The sequence below is a fragment of the Anabrus simplex genome, chromosome X, assembly GCF_040414725.1.
Source record: "Anabrus simplex isolate iqAnaSimp1 chromosome X, ASM4041472v1, whole genome shotgun sequence".
Classification (NCBI taxonomy): Eukaryota; Metazoa; Arthropoda; class Insecta; order Orthoptera; family Tettigoniidae; genus Anabrus; species Anabrus simplex.
In genome coordinates, this window is record NC_090279.1 from 216,108,438 (window position 1) to 216,130,360 (window position 21,923).

The 21,923-nt window shown below is 40.1% G+C and overlaps 1 protein-coding gene across 1 annotated transcript in view; it reads right to left on the minus strand.

Annotated features, from left to right (window-relative positions):
* The window catches only part of LOC136886795 (zinc finger protein 271), a 94,260-nt gene that overhangs the window by 30,022 nt on the left and 42,315 nt on the right, over window positions 1-21,923 (minus strand). Inside the window, exons 6-10 of the mRNA XM_068230967.1 lie at window positions 19,322-19,468; window positions 15,297-15,500; window positions 12,202-12,288; window positions 6,348-6,519; window positions 353-577 (exon numbers count right to left, since the gene is read on the minus strand). Of these exons, the coding sequence (XP_068087068.1) occupies window positions 353-577; window positions 6,348-6,519; window positions 12,202-12,288; window positions 15,297-15,500; window positions 19,322-19,468 (835 nt within the window). The remainder of the gene's footprint in view (window positions 1-352; window positions 578-6,347; window positions 6,520-12,201; window positions 12,289-15,296; window positions 15,501-19,321; window positions 19,469-21,923) is intronic.

Sequence of the window (21,923 nt, forward strand, 5' to 3'; positions counted from 1 at the left end):
CATTATAATGTATTGAACAGGTGGATTCATAATAAAACTTTATTATTGTAACCTAATAGCGTCGGCGTCGGAAAAGAACAAGAGTTGACCACGAGAGGTCAGACAGGATAGATGAAAGTGAGGAGCCTGGCAGAAGTAAGTAGAAGCAATGTCAGGACTCAGCTGAGGGCCCCGTGGTCACCAACCCACGCTGCAGAGTTCAGAGCCCTTGGGGCCCCTTTTAGTCGCCTCTTACGACAGGCAGGGGATACCGTGGGTGTTATTCTGCCACCCCCATCCACACACAGGTAAAGCAAACAAGTTGTCAACATACCAGGAGTTAGTACTGGTTACAACTTACTGAAGAACTCACCCAGATGCTGCTTGTAGTTGCTGTTCTTCATGAAGACCTTGGAGCACTCGGTACACTTGTAGATTCGGGCCACTCGCCTCTTCTTGGGGTCACGTCCCTTCTCCTCCAGCTCCTTCTGCGCATTTTCTTCCGTCTTCAACTGTTCTGCCGTAGTCAATGCCAGCGGGTCCTCCGCCGTTTTCTCCCCGTCCGCGGTCTTGTGCGACAACAACAGGTCCTCCTTCGCTGAAAGAGAACATCACATGATCAATCTACCTTCTGTCTGTGCTTGCGCTTCCCCCATTAAGATTCAATGATCAATATTAATACTATTTTGTGCTCCTCTCTTTACGAGCGGTTTAGTAGAACATGGTAAAAAATATTCTAAATTTAGAAACACATAAAAATAAATATAGTTATGGTGTATGGCATCTCAAGAGGTCCGGTGCAGGTCTGTTGAAATGATGCTCATGGGTGACCTGTGATGAAGCGCTGCCTATGATGCTATTGCTGAAGACGCTACAAACACCCACTCCCGGAGCCACGGCAATGTCTGACCAGCAGTCGAAACACGGACCCGTTAGACCAGAGGTCAGCAGGATAACCAGTTACCCACCAAGTTCGGAGAATAAATAAACGTGGAGTTTTCGGTATAAACCGAGATTGCTCTCGTGTGGCTGACTAAGGCAGGTCGGCTGGCTTCCCCCACACTATTAAACCAAGACAGTGTGAGATTCCTTAGAACTTTGAATCAAACAACTTGAAAGGACAAAATCAGGAAGGTAGCTGGCATTGAGGCCCCTATTACCAGTGTAATAAAGAAGCGTATGGGCACATTGTGAGAATGACGAGCAAGAGATCTCCCTGACAATACTTCGACCAAGACCAAGGAAACGGTGGAGACAGACAGTGAAATCAGATGTGGAAGAGAAGTCTCAAATAAGAAGATGATGTGGATGAGATGTAGGCAGACAGGATGAAATGGTGAGCACTTTTACAACACACCTGGGAAAGTGGAATTAAGAAATGATGATGAGTGCATATTTTTTACAGGTATGTTACAGAGAGTATGAAACCTTGTCTGGAAGAGTAAAGAGATAATGTACAAAATGTATTATACACCCATAATGACTGGATAGTCACAAATAGGGAGGAGAGTAGAATTCAAGCCACCAAAATGAAATACCTAACACGTATGAGAGGAAGGACAGATTGACAAAGATGTGAGAGAGGTCAGAATAGAAAACCTAAATAAGAAAACTGGTAGGAGTAAGCTAAGACGGTTTGGACATGTAAAGAGGATGGAGGAGAAAAGAATACCAAAACAGATGATGGAGAAGAAGTTTGAGGGAAAGAGAGGGAGAGGGAGACGTAGAACAAAGAGGAGTGCAAGAAGAAGAAGAAACCCTGGACTGGGACGAAAATGATGGAAGCGGAATGGTGGAAGGTGGAGAAGAGAGCCAGCAGCGGTTGGATAAGGGGAAAAAGGAGAATGTGACAGTATTATCCGTGTTACAATAGAATTAAAATGAAAACCTACAACCTGTTTTCCAGTCTCTGACCGGGTCAAGGATGTAATGAATGGACCATATACAGGCTTCAGTACGATGGGGTCACCACTCCCAAAATGATATAGAGTACAACCTTGTTAATTCGAAGTCCTTGGGGCACAAAAATCGGACTTCGAATTAACCACCAACACGTACTTCGGAAATGCCAACCCTTGTGGCGTCACAATATATTCTAAGACCCGTTACTGCATGCAGTTAACCTTGATTCACAGTTTAAAGCTTGCAAATGCCAAGAAAAGAACCTATTTCCAAAATGTATCCAACAAGGTGCATTTACAGTAATCCAATAATGCACTTGGATAACTCATCGGCAAACATAACCTCACACAATGAAATCAAAAGAAAGAAAACATGATTCAAAGATGAGGAGAAATCTATACTGGCTCCCCTGTGCAAGTGCTTTATTCATTGGATTACTGTACTGTATGCATTTTAGATGCCTTGCGCTTGCACGGAAAGTACCCAAAGCCCTTAAAACATCGCAGCTTATCGAACTTCCCTATGATGAGGGGAGATGGTCTCTCGCTTCCGTCCACGTTAAAACAGTACAGTGACTATACTTGTATGATTTCCCGCCATGGCACTTCTAAGACTCATTAATGAATGCAATCACCTTGATTCTCAGTTTAAAATGTTCAAATGTCATGAAAAACACTATTTCAGAAATTTATCCAACAAGGTGCATTTACATTATTCAAATAATGCACTTGTATAAAACAATGGCAAACATAACCTCACGCGACGAAAGGAAGGAAAACACGATTCAAAGACTAGGAAAAATCATGCTGGCTCCCCTGTGCAAATGCTTTATCTTTTGGATTACTGTACTGTCTGCATTTTTAGATGGCTTGTACTGGCATGGAAAGTGTCCGACGCCCTTAAAACATCGTGGCTTTTCGAACTTTCCTATGACAGGGGAAGGAAGTCTCTCGCTTCCGTGTGCACTGCATAGCAACACAGTACATTTCCCAGCTGGTAATTCTCTCCTTTAAAACTCTAAGTCCATTTGGCCTCAGCATTTTAAAAAAAAAATTGCAGTTTCAATGGCATTGATAATATTGTTTGGTGCATACGAATTGATTGTAGGCTATAAGTCACGCTTTTTCGCCAACAGTCGGCATCACCAGTGTTCGCGGATTCTACCTCTCCGCACACTGTCTGCTGCGTGATATTGTGGTCTCCTCAAAATGCCAAATAAAGAATAATTACGATTGTGCTCGAACAGTGCAGATATGAAGCACACTGAAGACACGCCGAAGTAGGTGAAAGTGTGCAAAGTTACACCTCGACGTTCCGGAAGATGTGTTCTTTCATGATGCGGAGAAATTTTGAATTTAAATTACTCTGTAAAATACTATTTTTTTTTTCAAAATGTAAAGGGAGTTTTGAATTAAAAGTCTGAATTTCAGTAACGGGACCGACATTGTTCTTCAAATTATGAATTATCCATATTTCGAATTAAACAATTTAAATAACATGCAAAACCGTACCTCATGTTTCCGGGAACGAGAGCTGCTTCGAATCAGGCGAGATTTTGAATTAACCGATTTCAAATTATCGAGGTTCTACGGTATATTAATGACTGACAGATGAAATGAAATGATAGTGGAGAGTGTTGATGGAATGACAGATGACAGGGAAAACAGGAGTACCCGGAGAAAAACCTGTCCCGCCTCTGCTTTGTCCAGCACAAATCTCACATGGAGTGACCGCGATTTGAACTACGGTATCAAGCGGTGAGAGGCTGACGCGCTGCCGCTGAGCCATGGAGGCACTTACAATAGAATATTAAACATTATAAAAAATAAACCAGTCACCATACACGTACACAAAAACAGGGAATCACAAATTTTTAAAAATTTGTTGTAAAATATTTTGTATGAACCCCTCCTTCCTTGTTTTTGAACCGGTCCATTCCCCTCTTCCCATGTCCCTCCATTCCACCCCCGCTTTCTTTACTTCCTGCATTTTTTGGGCAGTCTTTCACTCGTTTTTCTTTTTTCAGTTCTTTTCTCTACTGTTCTGTTCTCGACGATCCTCATTCATTTGAGAAGGCGCCTCTTGGTGGACATCGACTATGCTATTATCTCTACTGCTTCTCCATACTCATTTCATGCTGCTCATCATCTACAAATTCGTCTGATTTTTTCTGGCTGGGGGAATTTGTAACATTCCACTGGAAATTCAACTAGACTTCATTTAAATGACCTTATTATGGACTGTTCACATCACCGCAACATCATGCGTCATCAGCCCTCATTCTACTCAACCCTGCAAACATCACCAGCAGCCGTAATACTCCATACTGTTGCTCGCCATGTTACGTCACCTTCTTGAATGAACTGTATGTTTAAATGCGAGAAATTTTCGTCAGTTGGGTAGCAGGAATGAGTAACCAGGTAGGGAATACTACTTAAAAAATAAATATTAAAAAATGTCAATTTATTCCCCTCAGGTTTATAATCTTCCTGAGGTAATAATTGACATTTTTTGGTGGAGGAGGAATAGTACAAGGACAGGATCAGATGGAGGAGGCTCATATACCACACCTGGGAAACTGGAGATGGTTTAGGATGATGATGATGATGATGATGATGATGATGATGATGATGATTCCCCTCAGGATATTAAAAATAATATCACACAGATAAACATTTTTTTTCTTTGCTAGCTGCATTACGTCGCACCAACACACATAGGTCATATGGCGACGATGAGATAGGAAAGGCCTAGGAGTTGGAAGGAAGCGGCCGTGGCCTTAATTAAGCTACAACCCCAAAATTTACCTGGTGTGAAAATGGGAAACCACGGAAAACCATCTTCAGGGCTGCAAAATTGAACTATTTTAGTGTTATTTAGTGTTATTATCACGAACAAGACATAACAGAGTATTTTGAACTTCTAGTGTTCTACTGCTCGTTCGTGGGGCTTACAGCTCAGTCGCTGTGGAGTGCCATGGAGAATCGAATGCTCGCATGTAATTCCACGCTAATTCAGACACCGGTCGCGCACGACACTATGTGACAGTCAAGGTAAACATTTAAAAATCGATGTAATTGATGTAATTTTGCTGACAATAATGAAGATTTATCATTTAAATAAACAGTTCTACAGTATTTACACTTTAATTTGGAGCATCCAGTGACTTACATATGTATTAATATCACGTAAATAGCACATATCCAGATTATGTTGGCTGTAAAAATGGTAGAGCAGTGAGCCCATTAAAAAGGTCCTAGGCAGAACACTGCACCCTCCCTCCCGTCAACTTCCCCACACTAATTCCAATAGGTAAATGGTCCGTTATTGGAAATGATAAATTTTCCTGCTGACTCATTCTTGGCACTGTCTGTGGCTCCAAGTACCGTATGCAGTGGCCTCCACTATATGCACTAATCGTGCACCTTGGTAGGTGTGCTAGTTACCAACTGATGAGCGTAAATTGGCACACAGACCATTTATATTGGAATTGTGAGTTTACTGATTCGGGACAAATATTTCAGGTTCCATATGGAAATCTATACGTATATTACTCCTCACACTAGTTGAACTCCAATTCCTCTTCACTCCGCAAAAGAGCTGTGGTGTTCTTGTTGATATATCTTCATTTCTTCTCATTACACCGGTTTAGGCAATCAAATTATACCATAGAAACACCAGCTTCCCCACACACATCTATTTATTATGAGCTGTTGACTACAACTGACTTACACACGCACAAAGCAAATTCAAACGTTCAAAGAACAAAAACAAACGACGATAAACCACTCTACTCAATTATCTGAGTTACCGACACTTAACCTCAATGTTGTATTCCTTAAATCTATATATACATGACATTTTATTTTTATGAGAAAACCACACTTCCAACAGTTCTACTCACACAGTCATGATCAACAAGGAGGAAGTATTTTATGTTTCTCATTTGATTTTGCTTATTTCTTCTTATCCATTCCTTAAATCATATGCTAATTTTTCACATTGATTTCTCTTTTCTAAGACATTAAGCGAGATTACCACTTGATGATAATCTATAGTACTCAACATAATATTCCGCTTGGACAATGCATAACACAGCTGTACTTTTTGTAATATTTTTAACTTTATACTGATGATCGAGCAATCTTTCTCTACATGTTCGCATCACGTTATCAGCATACTTTTTCTTCATCACAAAGGAAAATAATTATCTAGAAGTTTTTAATAACATGAACATGTTTATTGACCTTCGAGTGACTCAAGAAGTTTTAACAAGATTATTGGTTCAATGAATTATGAATTTATGTCTTTTTATATAATTTTTCCACAGCTGAAGATGACTCAGTACTGTTTTTTAGTTGTTAAAGGATTTGTAAAGCTTGGATACGGTATTGAAGAGGTGGAAAACATACACATTTTCTGTTTGAAAAACTCTGGCCATCAATACAGAATCATTATGAACTTACATGACATGAAGACCTCGCGGCACTTCTCCTCTTGCGAAGCAGGGACCGAGACATCTGCGCTCGACGGCATGTACACGGGGGTCACCTGGAGGTTGAGAATGGCAGAGTTGTTCTCTGGTGGCACAGCGATCGTGTTGTTCTCAAAGAGCAGCATGTCACCTGGCAGTGCGCCCTGGGGAAACACAAATACACTTTATGTTCACGATCAATAGGCCCAAAATACCACAGCCCCAATGGAGGTGAGCTGCAACCACATACGAGTCTGGCAGTACAAGGATCGAACCCAGAACAGTGCGCTATGGATGCAGACATTACCAAAGTGATTGAACATTAATTATTTATTGCTATTTGCAGGCCATTAAGACCCACAGCAGAAGACAAAGGAAATAAAAACATTCATGAGAGGTCATCGTCGTCATCATCATTTCCCAACTCCAATTTCCCGGGTGTGGTGTACAAGCGCTTGCCATCTCCTTCCGTCTTCATACATCTTCTGTTCCAGTTCATCGCCCCATTTGTGTCCTCTCTCCTCCACATCTGATCTTACAGTCTCTTCTTGGTCTTCCTTGTGGTCTTCTTCCTATGAGATTAAGGTCAAAATATTTTCTGGCAAGTCTTTCCCTGTTCATTCTTATTATGTGCCCATACCACCGAAGTCTGCTACTTTCTTATTCACTTCATTTCTGATCTTATCTTTTCTGGTAGTTTGCTTCATGGTTGTAATGAATCTCATTTCAGTTGCTTGGATTCTACTGAAGTCTTTGTTTAATAGGGTAAATGTCTCTTAACTCGTACGTGAGAATTGGTACGAAGTAAGTGTGGTACATGATTGTTTTCGCTTTTTGTGGTATTTTGCAATCCCAGAGAAGATTTCTGGCTTTACTGTAAAAGTTTGGTGCTTTCTGTGTCCTGCTGAGTATTTCCTGCCTAACAGTGTTGTCTTTCAAATTGTGCTTCTGAGGTACTTGAAGTGGGGAGCTGATTCGATTTTCAGTCCTTCCAGAAATATGTTTGAGCTTGTTTCTTCCCTGCTGATGGTCATTTCCACTGTCTTTGTTTTTCTCATCTTCAGTTCAGTATTGTTCCATTCGTTAAGTTTCTTCTGAACTTCAATGTCTGTTCAAAAGGTAAATATTTCACCCACATGTATCACAGTGGTTATCAATGGCCATGAGTAATCCAGACCAGAAAGATAATTCTTTAAAAGTTGTACCAAAGCCGATCATGTGCCTTTTATTTAAAGTTTCTTGCGCTTTTCTGTGAACTTTCCTAGGGTGGAAATAGCATCTTTTGAACACACACTCCTCATATATAAAACATGTGACATGTTCTTTCCATTGCGTGCTTGAGTGTCTTTCTTACTGGTTGAGAATGAAGTACTGGACCTGTGTGCTCTGTCTCCTCCTTCCAACATCTGGCTTTCCAAACAGTTTGGTCTTCCTTCCACGCTGTTGTAAACACGTTCATACATCTTTCTAAATATGTTCCTTCGTCCTGAAGGCATAAATCCTGACGAATATTACAAACACGTAAAAAACATTTATGTTAAAATAAATATGGAAATGGTTTGAAGTTATCTCAGCGATGCACCCCTTCTTGTGTACTACTTTTCACAGCTGTCCATTACAACAAGGTGCACGAAAGGCAGTCCACCCTAAGGAAAGAGGAAGTACACGAGAAGGAGCAAATCACTCAGATAACTTCAAAACATTTCCACAGCCCTAATCTTTGCCTGGTATGAAAATGGGAATCCACGGACAACAGTCTTCAGGGATGCCAATGGTTGGATTCAAATGCACTATCTCCAGAAAGCAAGCTCAGCTGTGTGATGCTAACCACATGGCCAATTCTCTTCATGATGATGATGATGATGATGATGATGATGATGATGATGATGATGATGATCTTTCAAGAACAAAATGTGACACACTATTATTAAATGTTTTCTTTTTCAGGTAATTTCTAGTTTTAATTAATCTTGCATTCATTCCGACAGAGTGAAAATTTCAAAATCATATAAAACCAAGTTGAAACTGAAGAGAAAATTGCTTCCACTTAAAAAAAAAAAAAGTATGTTAAATTTATTAGAAAACTTGAAAAAACTGCAGTAACACTGAATCTATTGATGAATGAAGAGAAATACAGTTGAAATGCATGCAGTCTTGCTGCATCTACTGTACACTTTAGGAAAACTGGCTTAATGTCACCTTCGAGCTTGTGAACTTTGCTGAACTATACACATCTGTATAACATCTTCTCATCTCTGAGTCACCGATAAAGAGTAATTAGGACTGAAGATTTTGTTTCCTCAGGTAGCAGTACCGTAATCTAGCAGAGCGAGTAGAGGACCAATGAACGAAGACAGAAGTCTAGATAAACATAGCTCAACCATTCCCGAGATATAACGTGGTCATAGCACCCTGTATTTGTACCGGTTGTCACGGCACCTCACATGCTTCCTGAAGAAGAGACATGTCAATGTGTGAGTTACCATGACGACCACAACTTGACATCGAATGTGGAGCCTGGAACTCCCACGAACACTGCACTGTCTGTGCATCAGCAGACATAACATTGCTGAGCGTGTCCCTCGTTATTGCTGGCATGCTCATATGCTTGTTCACGTAGGATGCAGTTGAAGTATACTCCTTGGCACGTAAGCGCATACAACCTCCCCTGTTTAACACAGAAAGTACTAATTTTTAGTTATTTTCTAACTGTTGGGTTTGATTCAGTATCGCTAACGATACAGTTTAAGAATCCTACTTGCCGACGTGACGTCTTACAGGTACCGTTAATCTGTCATGTTGGCATTGTACAGTCATGGTTTATTTCGTGCTTTGCAAGAATTACATACTGCCACTGCCGAATTGCTAAAATTACTAGTGTTACATCTGCGGGAATAACTAAACCATATTTTCTTTTTCTGTGGGATTGTAAATCTGTTTGGACGATACCAGGTGAGTAGAATTGTGGCATGTTCGAATAATGCATTTAACAATGTAGTTGGTTTGAATGCAATACTTACGTACAGAATTTGATTAGGATGTCCAAGAAGCAAGAAACATCTGCAAGAACTTTTCCTCCTCTATAAAGATCAGTTCAGTTCAAATGGAAGGAAATGTCATTATCAACCTAACCTTGTCTTGTCACAACTTTGCAGACTTAGCCTTTGTGTATTCTTACTGACTTACAGCAAATGCTCATGTAATATATTTGCTTATCACAGCGTGGTTTCTCTTCAGGCCGAAAAGGAATAGCAAATTTCAAGAAGGGAGTTGAATTATTTACACGAGGCAAACACCAAAGAATACAGTTATAGTAATGTGTACATGAAAATAAAGGCAGAAATATTTACAACATTAAATTGAGTGAGGGTGTGAGAGAGTGTGTAGTTTCTTAATTCCTCATTAAGCTTGAAAACCGACTAAATTATGAATATTTTGAGCCATCATTTACTTGGGTAAGGGAACCTCCATTGTTGTTACTTACATTGAGCTTAGCTTGTCTTTTGATTTCAATATGTAAGTAGTTTTAATATTATGTTATTTTTATAAAAGATCAAGGTTCTTGAGCAGCTGAAGATGACCCACACATAGGGTCGAAACCGGTAATGTTTTAAGTACCTTATAATAAATAATAGTATTGACTAGGTGGAAAGTCTAATCTTTATACTTGTGTACAGCCTTACGTGACGAGTACTATAAGCTAGTACATGTATTTATTTGCTTAGCTGACAAAGGTTTCTTTCCCTAGATTTCTAATAATCTCATAGGCTCAGGTACAAAGCTGCATAATAACATTGTAGTAATTTATGTAATACTGTATATGATAAGATTTTTATTCCCATAGAAAACTTGAAAAATTCCAATATACAGTAATTGGTTTGTAATTGGAATTTATCAATTTTCCACACATTGGGGTGAAATGCTGGCAATCAAGAATGAGTAAGCTGGAAAATGTATAATTTCCAATAACAGACCAATTACTGTATATTAATACAGTGCACAATAATACTGTATATACATGAATAGTCCATGCATATATTTTCTAGAATTTACTGAAGAAAAACTGGGGTGCAGGCTTTAATTGCAATGAGGTTGGCACTGCTTCACCTAAAACAATCAAAGGTTCATTGTTGCAAGATTGGAGTGGCTAGGGCACGTTAAGTGGGTGCAGGCAGTATTTTGAGAAGATCGTTCTGGGACGATGACCGACTGGGCGCCTTAGAAGAAGACCTAGAGAAGAGAGGAGAAACATGGGATGCCCTAGAGAGAGACATGAACCAAGACCGTAACAAACGGAGGCACACAATTCTAGAACATCCTACCCAGCTCGCTGGAAGGAATATTCCTACTCCTACAATTCTTCCCTTGCACGGCCTGACAAGATCACTCAAGGGCAGGGAACATGAATTACTGTCAGAGCAGTGCCTGGAACGCAAGGCATGAACAAAGCTATAATGTGAGTAAGTAATACCTCAGAAACGGACTATTCCTGCTCTACGGAGGCATCCAGAAAAATGTAGACACTTTGATAGTTAATGTCCTTGGAACAAAATGACATATTGTTGCAATTCTTGCACGCTAGCATAGTCCATTGTTTCCTCAACAGAGGATGCACGTGAATGGCACGATATACTTGGTGCGCGTTTTCCAGCAGATGACAGTGCAGCAATGAATGAAGTAAGACTGTCGTTTGAACAATCCAAGGTCGTATCGAAGTGGTACTGAAAGTACAAAAACATGGAGGTACAGCGACATGGCGTAACGTGTATGGAACTCGGCCACCAACACATACAACAATTGATCATATTTGGGATACATTTGAAGCCAACGGTACTGTTCAGAATGTGCATAAGAAAAGGTCTGGCCGACAAAAAATATCAACAAGACCAACTTCCAGTGCTGTTGTGTTGCAACATTTTACTAGGTCACCTCAAAAATCTGTGAATCAGGGTGCACATGAAAGCGGAGAAAGCCGATCAAAAGTACGACGAATTCTGAAGGCTGCAAAGTAGAAAGTGTATATTCCAAGATCGTTGCATGCTATGAACGGAGACGACCCGGAATCGAAGGATGGAGTACTGCGAGTGGTTTGAAGGCATGCTTCATGAGGTTATCCGGTCTGACGAGGTGCAATTCAAAATGAACGGTACTGTAAGCCGCCACAACTGCATATACTGGGTTCCTGAAAATCCTCACATTCACGTGGACAAACATGTTAATCTACCCGGTGTTAATGCATGGTGTGGTCTGTCATCGCATGGTTTGACTGGCCCATTCTTCTTTGAAGGTACCGTAACGTGTGAGATGTATCTTCATATGCTGCAAACATTGATTTTACCTGCCAGAGGTATTTGGAAATAAAAGATTTTACTTACAACAAGATGGCGCTCTGCCTCACTACAACAGAGATGACAGAGCCTACTTGGATGAAAATCTACCTGGACAATGGATAGGTCGAAGTGGAGCTGTTGAGTACCCGCCACGTTCTCCAGACCTTACACTTCTTGACTTCCACCTATGGTGGACCTTAAAAACTGAAGTTTATCGACAGAAGCCAGCTACACTGAGCAAGCTATGAGCAACCATCGAGGCGTGCTGTGCGGCTATCGCACCGGCAACACTGCCAGCTGTAGTTCAGTCAGCAGTTCAGCGGCATGGGCGTTATTTGACTGCTAATGGGGTCACTTTGTACACACAAAATAACCTTCCCGTCCCGTGCAAGAATTGTAACGGTCAGTCATTTTGTTCCATTAATACTGACTATCAGAGTGTCTACATTTTTCTGGACCCCTCTGTATTAGATCTTGAGGAATAAAGAACGGAACATAGCACCAGCAGCATATTACCTCATCAGTTATTGAGTTGCTGTTGACGGGTGGAGGAGCTTCCTGGACGTCCTTTACTGGCACCGTTGGCAGTGGCTTTATGTGAACCTGTGAAAGGAAATAGAGACTTAATACAATACAAGCACATGTGGGGAGGACACAGTAGTTTTGAAATGAAAATGGACTACGACAACAAAGTGTTTTGTCATCACTAACTAAAAAATAAAACCATGCAAACCCATTCATATATTTATTCCAAAAAACCACAAGCTAGCAAAAAAAAAGCTACAGAATGAACATAAGACATTGAGGCCACTCATCAATAACTGCATGAATTGTGTCCAGTGGAATGCTTTTGACAGCTGACGTGATTGAATTTTTTAACACCTCAATATTGCAGTGCTGTTTTTGACAAGCTATCACCCTGACCTTCTGCGACAGAGAATAATCCAATTGACTGAGGTCCGGACTTCCACTTGGCCAGTCATCAGTAGCGATTAACTGATGCTGGCTCTCCCCATATATTGTTACTAAAGCCCGGGGCGAATCCAGTGTATCTCCTTAATTTTTAAGTTAGTAAATGCCGTATGTATCTTTTATATGTACCAACATGAAAATCATCCTTCAAAACACATGATGTAGTTCATAGAGATGTATTCATTTCACGACACAAAATTGTTTGTTTACACAAAGGATTACGTTGAATCCTTGCAGGAAGAGGATCTGACATGATCAACAGTTGCAACCGTTTGTTTAAACCGTGCTATTGTCCGAAACACAAATACTGTAGTTCATTGATAGCAAGAGGTTTCAGCATAGATAACATTTCCTTAGCTTGCTTTCCGCAACAAATAATTCCCATACAGCGATATGATTCTCATACAATCTCCACTCCGTCTTTCACTGCTGCTTGCTGTTGGTACACTGCAAGCCAGCTACTGCCGGGGTAATGAAGATGACCTGGTAGATGATGACATACAGCGTTGCCATGCTTCTTTCTTCACAATTAGCATACTACAGTGCATTTAGATTTTACTGACAGAACTTATGGCATTACTGTGTATAAACAGAAGGAACCTGGAATGGAGCAGAGCAATGGTCAGCGGACAGAGGAAGATGGAAAGGTCCATCTGGAAATGAGAGAATGATGATTATGAGTAATCTATAGACAGCGAATGAGCTGGCAACACAGTAACTCTGTATGTTAGGTCAATTGTTTTTTCTTAATGGAAATCAAATTCCTGTGACCTCTTCCTGCTCATCACAGATGTTCAGCATCCTGTTGCAAGCCTAGAGCCTACAGCCCTGTGTGGAACAGGAGGACAATAAAACTATAGTATTACATAAAAATGGAGATTTTTTATATAAAATAGCTATTTCTGATCAAAGGATTCCATATTATTATGTACAGCAGTTATAGTATAGGTAATGGAGAATGTATGCCTTTGCTGGCGAGATGTAGTGTTTACAGTGTGCTATGTCATCTGGTATGGGCTATATCAAATTTGTTATTTTCATTGACCTGTCTCAGTCTCATCCTTGGCTTTGACAATATGAAAGTGACTGAGGTATGAGCGATGCTAGTAATACCATTCCTTAAGCAGCCAGTCCCTGTTATGAATGGTGTGAAAATATCGCTTATAGTGTCGGTTGGTGCATGCATTTCAGTGGGCTTGGCAGGCTGATATGTAATAGCAACGGCTGGCTCGGTGAGGAAAGCAACGGGAAACTACCTCACTCCTCATTTCCCTAGTACGCCTCTTCAGTGACGCCTAGGCTATTTATGACAGCTGCAGAGGATCAAACCAGCCTTCGGGCTGAATACCCAACATACATACGAGAATGTAGGCACAACCCTGGAGATTTTACATGAACAATGAATGTGCACTTTTTGTTTCAAAATCATGTTTACACAGACATTTTGAGACTTTTTAAATATTTGGGCCCCATTCACAATAAACATTAAACATAAGCATAACATAAACACAGAAGTTTATTCGATGGAACCATTTGCACGAATGTTACATGATAACATGTTGGTAACATGTAAAGTGGTAACATAAAAGTTTGTGTAAACACGATTCTGATACATTAAAGGATATGAACAACAAATACATACATTGCCACATGTCCTTAATTTTGCAAATATGTCCTCATTATTTTAAGCAGAAAAATGACCATCAGCAAGCAAATGAAAAAATTGATTCAGCCCAGAAGCGGGACTGTAGTAGTATTTAAAACTACAACATATGTTAAGAACTGATATCTATACATTATATTATTTTTCCAGTGTTTTTCTTTTTTCATCTGCATTGAAATGTCGGAAGCCTGGTTTGTAACAGCAAAGAGAAGTAAGAGTGATATACAGGATGTACTACGTACGTATTCTGACGTATGCAGCAGAAACCTGGGTAATGAGGCAGAGGATACAGGCAAGTGAAATGAAATTTCTGAGAAGCAGTATAGGAGTGACAAGAATGGATAAGATGAGAAATGAGAAGGTTAAAGAAGAGTCACTACAGAGCAGAACAGAGGCATCTAAACTTGGATGGTTTGGACTCATGAAGAGAATGACAGAGGAAAGGATACCGAGGAGGATGCATAAAACGGAGATAACAGGAAAACGACCAAGAGACAGGTGGATGAAAGGGGTGGAAGAGAAGAGAAGAGGACTGGGTAAGAGTGATGAGGGAGAAGTGGTGGGAAGACAAGAGGAGATGGAGAGGCTTATGTTCCAAGCATTCCTGCCCAGCAGCTGAACACTGCATATGATGATGATGACTGAAATGTCAAAGGGAAATGCTGTTTGACAGACAAAATTTTGGGGAGATATCAGTCTCTTTGCTCTGCAGCATGTTTTATATACAAAAAAATTTCATGTGGTTCGTTACCAAATACTGATGTAATTACATACAATGGGTGCTGATGTCTTTAAATCTCTGCACAGTGACTCAGTCATTGGCGAGAAAGGTATTCTTATTTCAGCATTTCAAAATATGGCAACCCAAACAACTGACCCAATGAAGTTCTTCCACACCGTGATTGTAGAACTAAAGTAGAGCACTTTCACAAAGTGATCAGACCACAAGTGACAGGTAATAGGACAGTGTGCAAACCTGAGCGGGTTCGGCTTGTCCCTCCTGAGTGACGTATATTATGAGACTGCCGTCGTCGTCAATCAGCCCGCTCTGCTCCTGGAACAAGGACTCCAACTGGGAGTTTAGCGAGAGGCGTTCGGCCTCGGCTTCCGCTTCCCTCTGCAGCCTCTCCTCCGGTGTTTGGCACGAGTGAGTCTTAAGCAGGTCGACGCTTGTGAAGTCCTGTAAAACAGACATGCAGCAAAATATGAGTTCGGACATAAGAGCAGTTAGCAAAGTAATCTCTATGCAGTCAGCCTGTGGATTCAAACCCGGCAGAGGAGGATGCAGTCATGTCCTACGACACATTTGGTGCTTACCCAACAAACTCAGTGGGAGGTCGCCCAGCACAGTACTGGTTTCTCCATCACCCGCTAAAGTAAATGGTGTCAGAACATGCAATATTTATTATATAACTATCGTACCAACTCATGATGACGGAGAGGAACAGGACAAACACAATGACAGGTCAGTGTGAGACGAGGGAGCAACAGAAATAGCAGACGAGGACAAACACAGAAACACTTGACACTTGTTTGTTCCTTCCTGTACTTACAGAGGGGTCGATAAAAATGTAGACACTCTTTGACAGTCAATATTAATGGAACAAAATGACATACCGTTACAATTCTTGCACGGGACGGGAAGGTTATTTTATGAGTTCAAAGTGACCCCGTTAGCACCCAAACAACGCTGATGGCGCTGAACTGCTGACCGAACTACGGCTGTCAGTGTTGCCGGTGTGACAGCTCAGTGTAGCTGGCTTCTGTCGATAAACTTCATTTTTTAATGTCCCCCACAGGTAGAAGTCAAGAAGTGTAAGGTCTAGAGACCGTGGTGGATACTCAGCAGCTCCTCTTCGACCTATCTATCGTCCAGGCAGATTCTCATCCAAGTAGGCTCATATCTCTGTGGTACTGAGACGGAGCACCATCTTGCTGTAGGTAAAATCTTTCCTTTCCAAACACCTCTCGGATGGCAGGTAAAATCAATGTTTGTAGCATATGAAGATGCACCTCACACGTTACAGTACGTTAAAAGAAGAATGGGCCAGTCAAACCGCGCGATGACAGAGCCCAGTACACGCAGTTGTGGTGGCTTACAGTACCGTTCAGTTTGAATTGCGCCTCGTCAGACTGGATAACCATCCCTGTAAACCGTTCATTCTCGTGAAGCATGCCTTCAAACCACTTGCAGTACTCCATCCTTCGATCCGGGTCGTCCTCGTTCATAGTGTGCTGCGATCTTGGAATGTACAATTCCCACTTTGCAGCCTTCAGAATTCGTCGTTCTTTTGATCGGCTTACTCCCGTGCATGGTGATTCACAGATTTTTTGAGGTGACCTAGTAAAATGTTGCAACACAGCAGCAGCGCTGGAAGTTGGACTTGATATTTTCGGTCGGCCAGACCTTTTCTTATGCACATCCTGAACAGTACCGTCGGCTTCAAATTTATCCCGAATACGATAAATTGTTGTACGTGTTGATGGCTGAGTTCCGTACATATTATGCCATTACAGTTGTACCTCCATCACGTTTTCGTACTTCCTGTACCACTTCAATACGGCCTTGCATTGCTCAAACGACAATCTTACTTCATTCAATGCTGCCCTCTCATCTGCTGGAAAACGCACACCAAGATCATCGGGCCATTCACGTGACCATCATCTGTTGAGAACACAATGGACTACGCTACCATGCAAGAATTGCAACGATATGTCAATTTGTTCCAAAGATATTAACTACATCTACATTTTACGAACCGCACATTAGGTTCAGTTTCCCCCTCTTTCTGTACTTATCCGGCTTTCTTCTTATCCTCCAGTTATCCCACATGAAGACTGAAGATTTATCAAAGCGGTGATGTCCACCCTCGCTGGGGACCGAGAAGAGATGGATGTTAAAGGACTGGGATACATGAGGAGAGAGTTAATCTATGTGGAGATTATCCTTATCCTTAGCTGAATAGAGCAGTGTCAGGATCACATGCACAAATTTTGGCATACAATACATGCTGTGTGATCAGTATTGTTGAAATAAAAAATCTAGTTCAAAATATTTCCCCCACTGGGGCTCCAACAGTACGATACCCTTGTCACCTTGCCTTTTGATGCTCCACATGGGTTATTTTGGTTTTCTTGGGAATTCTGACGTGCATGTCTCTGCTGTCGAATGAATTTTCAATCATTTTGAAGCTATTTTTCATTGAAATGTCGTGGCATTTTGTGTTAAAAAGGATTTTTTTTTTTTTGCAATTCTTCACACCACAACTTTCTGAAATATGCACTATTCGACTCTTTTTTTTCTTCTTTTTTTTTGCATTGAATACTTCTACAACTCATCGAGACAGGTCAAACGATGCATCAGGTGACATGTTGCCACTTAAGAGTCAAGATGTGCACTAACGACTTCAGTAGTTCAAGACGACTGTGATATTACATTATCTGATGGCGTCACACCAAAGTCAGATTTGTTACTAAGTTATGGTGAGTTATCGTAATAGTTTTTTCCCCTCAAAACAAAATAGTTCAAACAGTCCGACAACAGCTCACCGCAGTATAAACCTGCCCTTTCCAAAACTTGTTGACACAGAACAGAACTGGTGAGCGTTACTAAAACATGAACATTTTGTAAACAAAACTTGCTGTAAATAGAAGGAACCAACGGATCCAAGTCCTTAAGACATCGGCAAACACATCATCTTGAGGTACTAAAATCACACAGATCTGTAATCTGTAGTGGTATGAGGTCACTATTAAGTTTAAAGAAGATATATGATGGTTCAACTTTTTAATACTATTAAAATAAGAAAAGTAAGTTTTACATTCCTGCTTAATTATAATTGGTATCGGATTCGAGCAGTATTCTTGATCATCAGTCGACCACAAATAAGTATAAAAGACAATATACAGGTAAATAAAATGTGAAGTTTAAATAATTCCGTCAGCTGCTGTTTGCGAAGCACTAAAACACTTTAGGGAGCAATGTGTGTTAGAATTTCAATGTTAAGAAGAAGTCTAGAATAAAAAAACATGAAGAAGTCATAGATCAAATACGTGAATGTAGTACGGAGCAAGTTCTTGAAGAGTAGCAAGACATATGTGCCGATCGGCTTGAAAATTTAGCATTTTTGAAAAAGCGGATAAGGAAGTCAAATAAAATATTAAGTTTTTCAGAAATGTCATTTAAATTGAAATTGGGGTTGAAGTACTGGTGAAGATGAATAGAACAATTTTCAGTAGTGTTTAGAAGGGGGCCTTTGTTAATAACTAAGTATTTTTATGTCTTTATCAATACTGGTGAAATTATGATTAGAGTCTTGTATGTGTTGTCCTGTTGCAGAGAATCTGTTGTATTTTATGGCGATGATGTGTTCAGAGTATCTGATATTAAAGTTACGTCCTGTCTGTCCGATGTACGAAGAGCTACAGTTATTGCATTGGAATCTGTATACTCCAGATTTAGAAAAAAACATTAGATTTATTAATTGAGTTAGAGTTGTGTAATAAATCAAGGTTTCTGTTATTAGTTCAAAAAGATATTTTCATGTTGTTTCCCTTAAGAATGTTGGTGATTTTATAAAGCGATTTGAGAGAAAGTAAAGGTGGAAAATACAGTGGGTTTGGTTTTATCTTTAGTTAATGTGGTTTTGGGGCGGTGTTTGAATTTATTAATAATACGGTTTATGAAAGAGTTGTTAAAGTCATTATTTAAATCTTTTTTAGACACTGCATTGTCTTATATACTAATTGTGATCGGCTGATGGTGATCAAGAATGCTGGTTGAAACCGGTACCAATTATAATTAAGTAGGAATGTAAAACTTACATTTCTTATTTTGATAGTATTCAAAGGTTGAACCATCATATATCTTCTTTCAACTTAATAGTGATCTCGCTTCAATACGGAACACTATGAAATTCTTATCTCTTAATGGTGTGAGGTGACGTGAAATAGCCAAGTTCTAAAAACGAATCAAGTAGTGGTGCACCACACAGTACGTACCTGCTTGCAGCACTGACAGTGGAAGCTGGTCTCCTTCTCGTGCTTCCTCTCGTGTTCCTTGAGCAGAGCGGCGAACTCGAAGCTCTCTCCGCACACCTTGCAGTAGAAACGTCTAGTCTGTCCGCCTTCCTTTGTCCTGCTTGAGATCTGTGGAGAGCATGCTTCAGACATTAAAAAACACAATTACAAGCACTAACTTACAGGCTATTGTAAATTTAATTAATACATATATAAAGATCATTGGGTAAGACAGTTATTATAGCACGCATACGTAGTGGAAGATATTAAGGCCAGAGGGTTTTGGGAATGTAGAGAGTGGTAATGATAAATGTAGTTAAAGGAAGTGGTAGTTTCAATAATAACACTTACTTTTACTTCAATAAATATACTGTGTACATTTCCGACCAGCAGGGGATAACAACTAAAAACTACAGGAAAAATTTCCAATGCGAGCTTAAGATAAGTTACACAAAAATGTTAAGCCAAGATTCTTAGGCGATTACATTACAAAAAAAAAAAAAAAAAAAAAGTGATGAAAGCAACTTTAGTAAAACCAGTTGAGCTGGGCCCATAATCTGTGCTGGAAATTTTTACAAACACTACTGTGCCAGAGGAATATATTTGGACAGTAAATGAGTGCTATATAATCTTAGGTAATATCCTCGCCGCTAGATGGAGGCTTCATTTCATTCCTGACCCGGTCGAATGACTGGAAACAGGCTGTGGATTTTCATAACTTAGGTAAGCAAAATAACCCTATTTTAGATGATCAACAATCAAATTCACTAAAAACTGGTAGATAAATAATGAAGTAGAAGCTAAGGTTGTTAAATTCTTATACAAAATACCTTAAGGATCTATGATACAAAAATTCTAATAAGATATAGGACAGGCTGGGGTATGGAAAATGTGAAGGAATCCGAGAGACTCGACCAAAGATTTTGTTGTTAGTTGCACGAAGCAATGAGTCCAAAACACACGAGGATTTGCATAATACATTAAAGGTTACAACAGTTTGAATACACTGAATAACAATGTGACCCCTAGAGTGGTTCAAAAGTCCGTAGCCAGTCGACACAGAATGAAAGTTAGTGGCCTGTAAGTTGATGACTCTCCCAACATCATCAGCAACTGAAGAATAGAATAATATGAGTGTCACATTATTTGCTCTCTATGTCTCACCTAGAAAATAATTGCAGTAGATGGAGCAGAGAACCAGCTCTGTCCAAGATATTGTGCTCGCACATCCATGAGGGAACGGGCTCTCATTCAATCTGCTGGGTTAGGCCAGTGCCATGCATTAATTATATGAATGTGAATTCGTTCTGGAAATTACGAGAATTGAAATTGACGTCAGGGGAGGGGAAGAGTCAGGTGAGTGACTAAAATGGCACCCAATATGTGAACAACAAGAGTGGAAGAAGGTAGTTTTAGAATGAAGTACTGAGAATATGCAAAGTAGCGTATTTACGCGAATAATACCCGCATATTTTTTTAAAAAAAGTGAGGCACGAAATTGGGGTGCAAGTTTTATTTGCGTCACTGTTGGCATTTTTTTTTTTTTCAAAATCAGCATTTAATCACACCATTCAAGAAAGATCATGACAAAGAACATAACATCTGCAGATAATTCACCTTTAATCCACATGTAGTTGAGGTATTCAAGGGGAAATTAGAAGAAGATTGAGGAAGAAATCAGAAAAGAAAATGTGAAAACAACAATATGGCCTTAGGAAGAACAGATCAACATTTGACTGATCTTCATGCTAAGGCACACGATGGGGAAAAGATGGCAGTTTAGGAAAGATTTATTAACGACATTTATAAACACCGAGAAGGTCTACGACAGCCTACCAACGTAGCTGGTTTGGGATGGACTGAAAGAAAATGCATATACAAGAGCAGAAGTAGAAATGATAAAAGCCATGTACGAAAAATGTGTTGGTGGTGGTGGTAAGACCAAGACAGGAGGATGTAGGAACAGGACACAATCAATCACCACTGCTGTGCATTGAGGGCTGTCGCCAAAATGGCACACTGTCTATCAATTATTTACCTAATCAAGAGTAGAGAACTGCACAAACTGTTAGCTATGCGTTCCACCTCAAGATGGCGCTGGTATAATCATTGCCCGATGGTGACACAGTGAGAATGGACCCCAATGTCGGTCGTCCTCTCAGTTTTCTTGACTGTACAGATGAAGTGAGCCGTTAAGTATCTAGGTGCTGTTACTACAAAAGACCTTCATTGGGGTAGTCACATTAACAAGGTTGTAAATAAAGGTTACAGATAATTTCATATGGTTACAAGAGTATTCAAGTGTTATAGTAAAGGGAGTGATCAAAATGGGAAATGAACCTCTTGAAGTAGTGAAAAATTTTAACTATTTGGGTAGCATGATGTCAAAAGATGGAAATTTGGACAGAGAAATTGATTTAAGAATACAGCAGTCTGCAAGTTTCTACCAGTGTGTGAGAGACATTGTATGGAACAAAGACGTGCCAATGAAGTGCAAGAAGGTTTTACAATGGAACCTCAATTCTCCGTTTTCGGAGGAATCACGAAAAAAACGGCGTACGTGAGAAAACAGAAAAATCGGGAT